At 41.5% G+C, this 14312-nt stretch overlaps 1 protein-coding gene across 1 annotated transcript in view; it reads right to left on the reverse strand.

The window, feature by feature from the left end:
- Positions 1 to 13344, reverse strand: part of SLC6A16 (solute carrier family 6 member 16) — a 23258-nt gene extending 9914 nt beyond the window's left edge. The window contains exons 1-4 of the mRNA XM_042477090.1: positions 13256 to 13344; positions 6472 to 6607; positions 1405 to 2567; positions 643 to 800 (exon numbers count right to left, since the gene is read on the reverse strand). Of these exons, the coding sequence (XP_042333024.1) occupies positions 643 to 800; positions 1405 to 1600 (354 nt within the window). The 5' untranslated portion in view covers positions 1601 to 2567; positions 6472 to 6607; positions 13256 to 13344. The remainder of the gene's footprint in view (positions 1 to 642; positions 801 to 1404; positions 2568 to 6471; positions 6608 to 13255) is intronic.
- Between the last annotated feature and the right edge of the window lie 968 nt (positions 13345 to 14312).

Here is a 14312-nt window from a genome sequence, read left to right on the forward strand (position 1 = left end):
TACTCTCTCATATTGTACAGATTGATTATCCCTTATCTGAAATACTTGGAACCAGAAGTGTTCTGGATTTTTAATTTTATTTTGCAATACAGTGCATCTGCTCCATACACGGACGCACCATACCTGGCTTCCTATTTACGCAGAAGCTGCGCAGAAATCTATTGAATGGCGCACGTGTCTGTAGCGCATGTGTGCTGTGCCGCCGCAAGCACGAGCCCCATTATACTGAATGTGACTCGAGCATAGGCGGAATTTGCCTTATGCGGCTGGATCTGGAACGAATCCCCGTGTAAAGCAAGGCTCCACTGTACCTGGATTTGCATATATGTACATAATGAGGTATCTTGAAGATGGGACTCAAATCAAAACACAGCATTCATTTATGTTTCATATACATTTTATACATATAGCCTGAAGATAATTTTATACAATATTTTTAATTATTTTGTGCATGAAATTTGAGATACTGAATCATCAGTAGGCAAATGTGTTGCTATCTCAGCTACTCATGAAAAACGTTTTGGGTTTTGGAATATTTCAGAATTCCAGATAAGGGACACTTAACCAGTATTTTTTAAAACAACACAAATATATGAACAAAACTCTGTGACTTTTCTGAAAGTGCTACTGCAGGATACTCACCACACAGCTTGCAAAACCAATGCCCACCAGGCGGGGACTGATGTACTTCCAGACCCCAATGCTGCCCTGTCGGATAATTTGTCCCGCTGCCAATTCCAAGAAGAAAAGGGGGATCCCAATGACAAAGAGGAGCAACAGGTACAGCAGCAGGAAAGCACCTGTGTCCAGGGAAAGAAAAAGATAAGCTGCAATTTCTTTCATAGACTCCAGTCTCCTGACACCTCATTCCACCCAGCCCTTATCTTTCATCCACGATAATTAAAAGTTGAGGACAGATTCACTTATAAGAAAGAGTAGGCATGAGCAGTCATGTTTGACTGGGAGTCAGGTTTCAAGGCTGGTTTTAATTTGCTTGCTATGGTGCTTTAGCATTGTTCCTAAACAAACCCTTTGAAAGCCAAGCATGGTGGAAAGATGGCATAAGGATTTTAAAAATGGAAAAGAAATTACCAGTACAATAGCCCTCCTTGGAAGGAAAAAAGATAGCAATCTTACTGTTGTTTTTGTTGTCCCATGAGTTTTGAACAGTGGTGACCCTAAGGCAAATCTATTACAGGGTTTTCTTAGCAAGATTTGCTCAGATAGGATTTTTCATTGCGTGTCTCTAAGGCCGAGAGAATGTATCACACCAGGGTCACCTAGTGGGTTTCCATGACTGAACAGGGAATTGAAACCTGGTCTCTAAGAATTCTAGTCCAACACTCAGACCATTACCCACACTGACTCAGTCCTAAATTTACTCAAAGTGCCCCATCAACTCACCTCCCCCATTTTGATGGCAGAGATAGGGAAACCGCCAGACGTTGCCAAGCCCAACAGAAAAGCCAACCTGGGCCAGGATATATTGGGCCTTTGATCCCCAGGCAGGTCGGGCAGCAGACTCTTCGGAGAGCAGATCTTGGTTGGATTCATCTTCAGGGGTCGCTACAGATTCTAGGTCTGCTTTGGACTTCTCCATTGATGGTGCAGTTATTCAACACACACACACACACACACACACACACACACACACACACACACAGAGTGCACACAAATAGATCCTTGCACATTCACACACTTTCAGACTTGTGATTTGGATGTGCATACACAAATACACACAGTGAGGACACAACTGCCTGTTCTAGCACATGCTCTTGTGAAGTGCAATTCTGGACAAACAGAAAGTGCACGGTTGAGTATTCATAGGTTTTTTGCCCATTAATTGGCAACTGGAATGTTATTTTTAAAACCCCAATGCATTGGCAGTTTATTCTTTTAAATTAGAACACATTAATATTCCTTTATTTTTACACTGCTTTTAAAAGTTGTTTTATAAAGCCTTTAAAAATAAGAAGATGGCCAAGAATGACCAGTCTTTCTAAATGACCTTTAAAAATGTAAAGTTTTATCTGTAACAAATAAATGTTATTAATTACACCAAAAATCAAATCGTAACTCATTAGTATTAACACTAATGGGAGAATGCTTGTGTTAACATTTATGGTGGTATTCTTACTCCCTCTTTACCACCAAAAATAACATATTACAGGTACTTCGGTGTTAACAAATATACACACCTTCCGTTCTCTGACATTATTCATTCATGGGCCAACAATCTTCATTTATTACTGTGTACAAATACACTCACAAAAATGCTTCCTTCACACTATTGGGTATTCACAAGTATAGATGCTTCTACACTTTAAATTCAAACAGTTGTGCTGAAAAATTGCTAACACTCAAAAAGGAGTGCTTGCTAGTATGTTCATCTGTTCTTGCCTGTTTTCGGTTTGCTGAATTTGGTCTCAATCAGATATATAAACTTGCATATTTAGAATCACACACACAGAAGGAGGAAATAAAACATTATCCAATAGCCTTAATGATCTTCACGTACAGTAAGAGGCACACACACAAATTAACCCTTTTCCCAAATGGGTTCCAATCTGGAAAAGAAAAAGAGAGTCCCAGAAAGGACAAATGACCAAAAGGTAAAAGAAGAACAATATGCTGAAGAGTCAGGTTGGTTTGGATATAACACACCCAAGTCTCCAAACCTAGCTTTTGAAGGTTGGGAATTTCTCCCAAACTTCCACGCTGCTTCCTTCCCCTGTAATTACAAGGACTGCTCAAGTATCTTGAATCAGCATATAGCCTTATCTGAAATGCTTGGGACCAGAAGTGCTATTGATTTTTGATTGTTTTGGATTTTGGAATGCCTTTATTTATCTTTACCTTTACATAATGAGATAACTTGGATATGGGACACATGTCTCAACACAGCATTCATTTATGTTTCATATACACTTTATCTACATAGCCTGGAGGTAATTTTATACATTTTTTTAAATAATTGTGTGCATGAAACAAAGTTTGTGTACACTGAAACATCAGAAAGCAAAGGTGTCCCTATCGCAACCACTCAGGAAAAAGGTTTTGGGTTTTGGAGTATTTTGGATTTCGACATTATGGATAACAGAGACTCAACGTGTATTATAAATTTGCCTCCAAACCAGGGAATCGTCCGGAAACCTAATTTAAAGTTTAGCCTCAACACTGGCTAGGAGGCTGAGCACTAGCACAGATTTAGGTTTGTTTGAGTATAAAAGTACAATCAGTGTTTAGAGCGTTGCTAGCATATTCATAATAGGGATTATCTCTCTGCAATGTATACTGCATTAGGAATGGAGAAAGTATAATTGCAAGCAGGATTCAATGCCCACAATGCTGTATCTTTCAAAAATTGCTTTTTGGAATTTATATATATTTTTAAACATTTTCAATCTGTGGATGGTTGAATCCATGGATAAAGAATCTGTGGATAAGGAGGGACAACTGTAAAATGAAACACTATATAATGTTTGTCAGAAAAGCAATTAGGATTGGTGGGAGAGTATAATAGACAAAGTGATGGATTGAACCCTAGCCTGTTTTTGAGCTGCAGCTGCCTCCAGTCTGCTCTGCAGAAGATTAATGAGAAGTATTGATAACCACAAATTGGGTGCAATGGCTCCTCCAAAAATATCCCAGCACAGTGTAACTTTTCAAACACTTGTTTGGGCATCTTCTTACTATTACTGTCAGGGGGATTCAAATCATCTCAAACTGCACATCCCTCTAGGTCTATTTTTGGGCTGTGGAATTATTCAAATGGACATGAATACACTTCATTTAGCTGCTTTGCAAATTTCAGTTGGCATCATTTGAAACTTGTTTGTTTTTGAACAAACAGGATGGTTATTCGTGGCTGTGAAAGACAAGCTGTTTCTTAAGAAACAGGACAGATGGAAGGAAATAAGAATAAAGAATTCTCTGGCAGTCTGAAGGAACCTTTAGGCAGAGCCTGTGTACTAAGTAAAAGCATTTAACCCATTCCCCAAAGTGCTCAGTTTTATCCTCCCCGAAACCCTCAGCAACTTTCCAAAAACATTCCAGTTTGTTCCTCAATAGCTATGAATAATGCAAACTTAAAAACAGTAGATAATAATTTGGTTATCTGGTTCCTACGTGAGCAGAGTGAATTAAAGGGAACATATATCATGGCAACTGGAGGTCTCTAGGTCTCTGGCCTTTCAGATCCTTTACAACAGGGGAGGAAATCTTCATTAGGGTTTCATCTACACTGGAGAATTAATGCAGTTTGACACCTCTTTCAGTGCCATGGCTCAATGCTATGAGATTCTGGGATCTGTACATTTTATGAAATATTTAACCTTTCCCAAGATTCTATAGGATGGAGCCATGGTAGTTAAAGTGGTGTTAAACTGCATTAATCCTGCAGTGTGGCAGTAACCTAGGTCTTGATGTTTTCAGAACCCACTATGGATTATTATTCCACCCTCTCAATAAATCAAGGACTTGCATTTTGTTCCTGGAGGTTTTTAGAAACACATTTCTCCCTGTTTTGATACCCATCTCCCTTGTGCATTTTTTTCCCTGAAGCAGTAATGTAACTGGAGGATTCAGGAGCTGCAAAAACATAAAGGTTGCATGTGTTGTGTGATATGCTCCTTACAGATCCCCACTTTTTGCTATACCATTTTCCTACCAGTCTCCAATTTTTCCAGGAGCACCTTTTTCCTTTCTTTCCCTCACTAGTTAATGCTGGACTAAAATGGTGATTATTCACTGGGCTAGGCACCATCCAGTTACTAGCCATTGCGGAACTGGTAAGAGCCAAGAAAAGTAATATTTGGATTGTAACCAGGCAGCAGTTGTCATGCTGGCCAGGAGATTCTGAGATCTGTAGTCCAAACAGGAGTTCTCCCTGGCTCTCAAAAATAGTAAACCCTTTCTTTTTGCCTATTGGGTAACCGTTCAACTTTGCCCACACTATGCCCCTGTAAAACCAAAAGAAAAGGGTCATGACAACTTCAGTGGAAAAATGAAAGGCAATGCCAATCAACATCCCCAGCTTTGTGTTCATGGTAATCTTTTGTTCTTTGTCCACCCCTTTTCCCCCAGTAACAATGTCCGTGCCAAACTCTCATTATTTTCCTACAATGAGGACTTGGGGCTGCTGTAACCTTTGCAGAAGAAGAGTGCCCAAGGTCAGATATGAAACAAAAGGAGCAGGTGCCAACTCATGAAGGAAGGGAAGAGTTCAGGAAAGGGGCAGTGCCAGCACAGGACAACTTGTGCCTACCTATCAGGCAATGCCAGCCGTCTTTCCACAAAGGCTCCAAGGCTCTGTTTACAAAAGACATAATCTTTTGTAAATTAGAAAAAGGCATTTGTATCTTTACGTCTGCATATTACGCACACGACAGTTCTCCAAGGCAGATATCTTATAGTCAAATATGAAGCACAACTATGCATGTTTGTGGGCTGTCTCATGAAAGATCTTCCACATGACTTATCATTTTGTTCCCAGGGAACATTTGCTTGTCCTTGGCTCTTTCATAGTTTATGTTGTCAGGCAGATTTAAGTTGTTAGCATGGGCATATAAAACCTCAAACAGCTCAGGATCCAGGTACTTAAAGGAGTGCCTCATTTCCTACCAAACCACCCAGGATTTAAGCTGGAAAAACTCTATTTGCAGTTTTCCAGAGTAATGTAGCTGACTATGCTATCACATGTTGCCAGGCTTTCTTGGTTGTGGTGACCACAGTTGTGAAGGAGGAGAAGGTTGCTCATGGCAATGGAGCCACAGGTGGAGGATGGTTCACCTGCATTCTACCTTTGAGGTAAAAAGCTTTTTTTTGGCTTTATATGAGAATGGAGATTGGCTACACTCTTTCAGTGATAAAATACAGTCACTCCAAACATGGTCTTTAGGACTGGCATGCTTTATGCCTTAATCCCAACACTTGAAGCAAGCAAGGGGCCATAGCTCAGTGGCAAAATTATTTTCATGAACCAGAAATTATGTCCCAGTTACTTCTGGTCAACGTTGAAGGAAATGTTTGGGTCAAGATTGTGGCCCCAATTGTATTTGGAGGGCTTAAAAAGCTCTTGTGCTTGTAAGATACATGATTCTTGTCCCTGCCTTACACATAGAAAGTCTGGGTTCAGCCTTTTTACAGAGTGAAAGAGAATCTCTCTCTCTCTCTTCTGAGATTTTGGAAAGTCATTGCTAGTAAGTGAACTGTATTGGGCAAGGCGGGCTAATAGTCAGAGCTTGCAGAATTTAGTTTCTTGGGCTACAAATCCAGAACTTCCAGCTAACATAACCAGTAGCAAAGCTGGTTAGGGAATTCTAGGAGTCATACACCTATCCAAAGTAATTTTTTTCCAAGTTCTCTCTGATTTTTTATGAAGCAGATGCATATATGAAAAAAGGCAACAAAACTAATCCCAAACTCCAGTTAAGTCACATCCATACACACGAAGAAAGGCTTCATATTTACCTGCAATGGAGGCTTCTCATGTACTCATTGAAGAATATGATAGGCAAAGTATGGTTCAAAGCAGAGTGTATGTTTCCAGTTTCTCTTCTCTCAACACTTGGGCTTCTTTAGTTCACAAATACAGGTGTGGTGGCCTCTGTAGATAGAGCAACAATAACCTTAAATAATACCCTAAAGGCATCCGTTCCTATCTGATTGTGGAAGCTAAACAGGATAAGCTCTGGTTAGTATTTGGATCGTAGACTGCCTATGAATACCAGATGCTGTAGAATATATTTCAGAAGAAGCTACTGGCAAAACCACATCTTGAGTATTCCTTGCATTAAAAAATCCTATAAAATTAATGAGGTTGCTATAAGTCAACAGGCGACGGGAAGGTGTGCACGTGCGCACAAACACATGCTGGACTGTGTATTCAGACATTTATTTACTTATTTCTAGCTGCCTTTAAAGGCAAAGCTCTCACAAGTCAGTTTGTGAGAAACAACTATGAAATCTCACAAGTCAGTTTATGAGAAACAACTATGAAATTCAATTAAAAACAGTCATTTAGAACAACAGTACAAATCAATATGCTGTCTGGAGATACCATCATGAAGAAAAAGAATGAAAACAACTTGATACCACCAGCATCATCCTAAAACCGTTAAGACAAAACATCTCAAGATAGAGTTTTAAGAACTGTTCACATATATCTAAGGAAGGAGTTTTCCAACTGTGGGGCCATTGCTGGAAAAGCCCTATCTCTCAGTCCTTGCTAACATTACTTCAATCCAGTGTTAGCAAAGCATAGTTTCCAATTTTGATTTTGTCCAACAATCACAAACCCTAGTTTGGCAAATCAGGTACTGCAGCAAACCAAATTTCCTTAACTACTGCTTGGCATTAAACTTGACAACTGCAAACCTCCATCTGTACATGGCTTCTGACCAATTGCACACACAAATACACATTCAGTGGCTTTCCACTCCACAAAGAAAAAAGTACATGCACACATACAGAGCACAAGTTTTCTATTTAGATTGCTATCTCTATGGCTGCATTTTGCCATACATAAAGAAAACCAACAAACTAGGAACACTGGGACCCAAAACTATGCATGACTAAGCCACACATATAGCTGGAGCCACCAAGTACACAAGGATCTTGCTCTTTGAGGTGATCCATGTTTAAACAACTGGGCATGGTAACTGGTATGCTGGCATCCTGTGAAACAACAATCTCAATCCTTGGAGGAGGAGAACTGCAGAAGTCTCACCCAACTGCCAAACTGGTTCAATTGTGCCAATCTATCTTTACGCAAAAAGAGCTTCCTGTTACCTGACCAAAAGGCTGCTTTTACCAGGGTGATCAAATCCCCAATGACATGTTGGGGTTTAAAGAGTTCAGATGAACAGAGGTTTTACAGACCCGGTTGTTTAACTGGTAAACAGCCTGTCCTGACCGAAAGGGCAGCAAATAATGGACAGAGCTGTTTAGCATAGAGGGCTATTTTCATGTTATTGGGTTACTATAATAAGGATCCAAGAAGAAAATAACTGACAGTCAGTAGTAGCTTGGCCTCCCTCTTTTAACAGAGTCCGAGTGTTATAGGAGCAGGCACTGTGGTATAGTGGTTAGAGCGTTGGTGTGAGATCCACATTCTAGTATCCAATCAATCATGAAAGTCACTGGAAATCTTGGGCCAGTCTCAGCCTCACATACCTCATAGGGTTGTTCTGAGGATAAAATAGAGAGGAGAGCTAAATACACTATGTGAAGTTCACTGGAGGAGAAACAGACTAGCAATGAAACCAAATGAATCATGGGCCAAATGGGCCAAATGAATCAGCTTCTCCATGTCCTCTGTGTGGAGTAAAGACGATGATGGCCCAAACCCCAGTTCTGGTGCAAACAGACTGGTTGTACCCCTCTTAATACACATTTAAATAATCTCAATGTTCTTTGCCTAACAAAGGAGGCTGTGACCTCACAAAGGATGGAGACATCTTGGATCTCTGAAAAAGTACCCTTTTATATTGCTAACTGAATACAAATTTTATCTCCTGGATTTTGAAATGCTTTGTTCCCAGTGCCACATGGCCAGAAAGACAAGAGGCCTGCTTGCGTAGATATCTTTCCACAAAACAGCATAACAGCAACACCTTGAGAAAATGCAGGCCTATGACTACAATTGTCATTTTTTTTAATTCTCCTGTATGATTTTTTAAAACACCTTTGCCAGATGAAGAAGCCAGTGGAGCTTCAAAAACTTGCATTATGTATTTTGTGCATTTCATTTTTTCAAATAAAGGTATCACTGTTTTATGGAATCTGGATGCTATTGTACTTCACATTTAAATAAGTTACTTTTTGCTGCAGGTCTTTTGGGAAGATCCAAAGACCTCTATTGTGATGCCAGGGCAGCTGTTCGAAACATGTCCCACCATGCTGCCTGGTGCATTTGCCACTGCCACCTCTCACTCATTCTGAGGCCAGAACAAGATGCCCAGCCATGAGATCAAGGCTTGGAGCCTTGTTGTAACCTCAGAGCAAACTGACCCAAAGTGGTAGTGAACTTGCCAAGTGGCACAGCAGGCCATGCATGTGAACAGCTGGCCAAGTGACATAATGGAGGGTTAGATAATGGGGGGAGGTTGGGGCATCTCTGGGGCCAGGATACTCCAGCCTGTCTCCAAACTATCCTGGATGATGCAAACAAGGCCCTTGTTGCATGTACCTTTGCGTCTTAATTTTATACTTGATGTCTCTCAGGAAGAGAGATCTGTCTCATTTGTATGAAACTCACTAATGGCACTGTAGAAATATTTTATTGCATGGCAAAGTGGTTTGAGCATTAGGAAAGTCACATACTCTCAGCCTGGTAACCTACTCCAAAAAGGACAAGTAGGTGAAGAAGCAGGGATGGCAAGGAAACGAAAAAAGAGGGAACAGTCACAACTACTGCCACAATTGCTATTTTAAAAAAGTGTCTAGAACACACAAAACAGCCCAGCACTGGATTTTCACCTAATGGAAAGCAAAAACAAAGAGAGATGTGAGAGACATTCATATACATCCCTAACAAATTCAATGATGGTGTAAGACAAATCAGATCTCTGTGCACTGACCATGGACCCCTTCAACACTGATGTGCCTTCAAATATATAGCCACCTACACATATGGTATCACAAAATCACATGGGTAGGTTTTTAAAGTTATGCAAGGACTTCTCAAGTTATCAGAAACATGTAACTGTTATCTTTTTTCCACAGACCATAAAAAGGATAATGATACCCATTTACCTGGGGCAGTCTTGCAGCAATATGGGCGAGACCAGAGAGTCCTGCTCCAAATTTTTAAATAGGATTCCTATCAAGAGGTTCTCACTAAATTAAAGCCAAAACTAAAGATTATATCGTACTATTAAAGCTAAAGATTATATCATACTAAGATGCTTCTGGCAACAGGTCAACTTTTTGTTGTAATACATCAGGTCAATCTCAGAGCCTGTTTCCAGATCCTCTCTCCCACTCATCCCCTCGATCGTAAGCTGGGCATCGTGTTACAAAGTGACCTACAAGCCTTGGCACAGAGGCTGCTGTCACTTCAAAGTTTTTGGCCTTGAGTTTTTGCTTTAAAAGGCAGGGGCAGAAAGCACAATTAAACCCCAGACCTGCCATTTGTCCCTTCCTCTTAGATCAGAGGACTATCTGGTTATAGCACTGATTCTCCTGTCTCCACCTCACTCTCTATTTAAACCCATGCTTTTGGGAATCATCCGGCCTATAAGTGAGCCTTGTAGAACTATATGCAGCTTGCTGCTATGTAAAAATTCATGGGGTCAAGTTTCAAGTTGGCTAAGAGCAACCCTTGGCAAATCGAAACAAAGCAACTGGCAATGCAGCTCAGCTCCTACATGAGCCATGTACCCATTTAACGCTATTTCAATGGGCAGTTACATGTGGTTATCTCATCTTATTATTACTATTTATTTATTTATTTATGTATATCCCATCTTTCTCCCAATATAGGGACTCAAAATTTAAAATACCAAATGCATCTGAAGAAGCAGACTCAACTCTACGAAACCTCATGGTACCAACTCCTTTCTTTCAGTTAGTCTCAAAGGCGCTACAAAATCTCTCTACATACCAACATTTTAAAAGGCACAAGTAAAAACAACCACAACAAAACATTAAAATGTAAATACAAAGTTTAAAAAACAAGCCATTTTAAAACACTACACATTAAAATTTAAAATATATTAAAAACAAAAATGTAGTTAAATACAATATTTCTGGAACAGATGCTGTTTGGTTGCAACTCTTCCCTACGGCACACATCTCCATGGGAAAACAAGACAATCCCCAGCTGTCCCTATCCTTTTCTGACAGAGGTGCCTCAAGGCCAGATTCTCTTTTCCACCACAGAAACAACCTTCCTATCTTCTCATTCCCATTGCACCACTCCCTGGGAATGGGAGCTGCACCACCCTTAAAAACCACACACCACAAAGCCCATGGTGCCTAAATACTAGTGGATTCTGGGAACCTTGGTTCGACTTTCACCTCCATTTACCATCCAGGCCCTCTCACTTCCACATATACAAACATGCTCATGCTACCAATGACCAGCTCAAATTTAGACATAGTTTAAACTCTTCTTTTGCTGCCTCTTCTACTAAGACTGCATGGTATAATGGTTTGGGTGTTGGACTATGACTCTGGAAACCTTGATACTGGAGATCAGATTGAGCATAAAAACCCACTGGTTTTACCCCTTGTTGGGCAAGTCACACTCTCTCAGCCTCAGAGGATGGCAATGCAAACCCCCTCTGAAGAAACCTGTCAAGAAAACCCTATGAAAGGTTCACCTTAGGGTTGCCATGTATCAAAAATGACTTGGAGGCCCACAACAATATGGATACACTCATGTACTTTGGGGGAGGAATGGGAGAAGCAACTGTAATGTTTTCAGCTTCCTAACCTGGCCAATGAAATCGAACACACAATGTGGCCCTAATGATTATTTCACATTTTCTGAATCTCAACATGTTTCAGGAACCCATACTAATCATGTCTACAACAGCTGGTGCCAAATAAAACCTGTTAGTTCATATGATGCCACCAGGCTCTTTGTGGTTGTGTTGATGTGACAGACTAACCCAGCTAATTCTCTGCAATAAGCACAAATATGTCCCACAACCTCACAAGTCTCCATCCTGGCTTACCTTTCGAACACTGGGAACCTCTCCTTTCCTCTCCGACTTCTCCTGCCCAACTCTACTGAAGTTTGCCTTGCTACCCATTCTCCCATCTGCAGCTAAAAATAATATTTTATTGCACCTATGCCACCGATTAGCTGCCTTGAGCCGCTGTGGGACAGGCAGAACTCCAACAGGTAAAGCATGCCCCAAGATGTCCTCCTTTTTCAGGACATAACCTACATTTTGGGCTTCTGTCCAGGAGGAATTCCAAAACATCCTCTGTTTTGAGCCTAAGTAAGAAGCACTAATGTGTGGAAGCAGACTGAAGTCTATGAAAACTCATGCTGCCAATTTCTTTCTTTCTCTTAGTTTCAAAGGTACTACAAGATCTCTCTATGTACTGATTCTATAGACTAACACAGCTATATCTTTGAATTATATTTACATAAGTATTTTTTAGCTTTTCTTTTGCATGAAAGAAAGGGAAAAAAGCATTAAAGAAAAATGTAGGACATTGCAAAAGAGAAGCAAAAAAATACGCAAATTTAAATTACTTGCTATTTACATTACACTTTGCAGTGCCTTGTCCTCCTTTGCCTATGGATATTTGGTCACCCTGAGCATTCCCTCACCTTAAGTTGTACACATGAACTGGAAGCAGAGGAGGAGGAAGTTTCAGTTATGGGTGCATTCACATTGAAGAAATAATGCGGTTTGATACCACTTTAATTGCCATGGCTCCGTCCTACAGAATCCTGGGATTTGTAGTTTTGTGAAACACCAGCCAGTGTGGTGTAATGGTTTCAGCATTGGACTATAACTCTGGCTCGATCATGGAAACTCACTGGGTGACCCTGGCCAAGTCACACTCTCTCAGCCTCAGAGGATGGGCATAGCAACCCACTTCTGAAGAAACATGCCAAGGAAACCCCAGGATAGGTTTGCCTTCAAGTTGTTTCTTATTTATGGCGGCTCTAAGGTGAACCGATCACGGGGTTTTCTTGGCAAGATTTGTTCAGAGGAGGCTTGCCATTGCCTTCCCTTGAGGCTGAGAGAGTGTGACTTGTCCAAGCAAGTTTCATGGCCGAGTGAGGAATCTTTCTTATACAGTACCTGTTGCCATGCAATTCTCCCCACATTACTCTGGCTACTTTTGGTTGTTTTTCCTCCCAAATCTCCCCTCCCAATGTTTCCTCCAACATCACAGGTTGCATCCACACTGCAGAAACAATCCAGTTTGACATCCCTTTAACTGCCATGGCCCAATGCGAGGGAGTCTGGGGAGTGTAGTTTATTGAGACAATTTACCTTTCTTCATCAGAGCTCCCTGAATCCCACAGCAGTGAGCCATGGCAGTTAAAGTGGTGTCAAACTGGGTTATTTCTACAGTGTGGATGTACCCACTGCTCTTAGTCCACACAACTATTTTGTATGGGGAATCCATTGTACAATAGACCATGTTCTTTTTCCCTTGATGGGTTGTGTATCCCTTGATGGGTTACAATATTCCCAGGCAGGATGCTCAACCCTGGGGGGTCCCCCTTAGTATCCCAATGGCCCCCCTGGACCACCCACCCTCCAGGAGGACCACCCACCTGCTTGTCGCGGGTTCGTTCCGTCCGGACGCCTGACTGGGGATCAGGCAAGGGAGCTGGGGCTGCTTGCAAGCGTGGCCACGTTGCATCAGCCAGGGATGGAGGGAGGGAGTGAGGGAGGGATGGCAGCAGCAGGCGAGGCGGGATCCGAACCCAGACCAGCCCCTCTCTCCGCCCAGTGGGCCTGGCAGAATCTTGGGTCTCTCCCTGGCTGCCATCATCCCAAGGGCTCCGCTTTCATCACCAACTCCAAGGAGGGAAGGAAGGGAGGAGAGGCATCCCAGCCAAGGGGCCGCCCAACACAATTTGCTGCCTGAGGACAAAAGACTTGGAACAATATGAGTGTGTGTGTGTGTGTGTGTGTGTGTGAATATAACATGGAGAAACAGAGTGGTTCCCAACTGGCAAAGGGGTCAGACCAGGCTGCATCCTCTCCCCTTATCTGTTCAACCTGTATGCAGAACAGATGTACTGTATAAGAAAAGCAGGCTTGAACCCAGAAGAAGGAGGAGTGAAAATAGGAGGAAGGCATATCAGCCATCAGAGAGACACAGATGATACCATACTCCTAGCCAAAAAACATCACAGACTTGGAACTATATGTATATGTTTATGAATATGAATATAACATGGAGAAACAGAGTGGTTCCCCAGTTGGCAAAGAGGTAAGACAAGGCTGCATCTTCTCATCCTATCTTGTGTATGGAGAACATATATGAAAAGCAGGCTTGGACACACAAGAAGGAGGAGTAAAAATAGGAGGAGAAGGAATATCAACCATCTGAGGTACGCAGACAACACCGAAAAGTTACACTGATTCAACCTAGACAATGAGGAAATAGAAAGAGTCAAAGAATTAGACTCGTACAAGCCATTGTATTCCTTATTACCATGGATGTGAAAGATGGACAGTTAAGAAAGCGGATAGGAAGAGAATTAATTCATTTGAGTTGTGGGGCTGAAGAAGAGAGCTGAGGTTAGCATGGACAGCCAAGAAGTCAAACAAATGGGTCCTAGAGCAGATCAAACTAGAAATCTCTCTGGAAGCCAAGAGGAC

The sequence above is a fragment of the Sceloporus undulatus genome, chromosome 6, assembly GCF_019175285.1.
Source record: "Sceloporus undulatus isolate JIND9_A2432 ecotype Alabama chromosome 6, SceUnd_v1.1, whole genome shotgun sequence".
NCBI classification, from domain to species: domain Eukaryota; kingdom Metazoa; phylum Chordata; class Lepidosauria; order Squamata; family Phrynosomatidae; genus Sceloporus; species Sceloporus undulatus.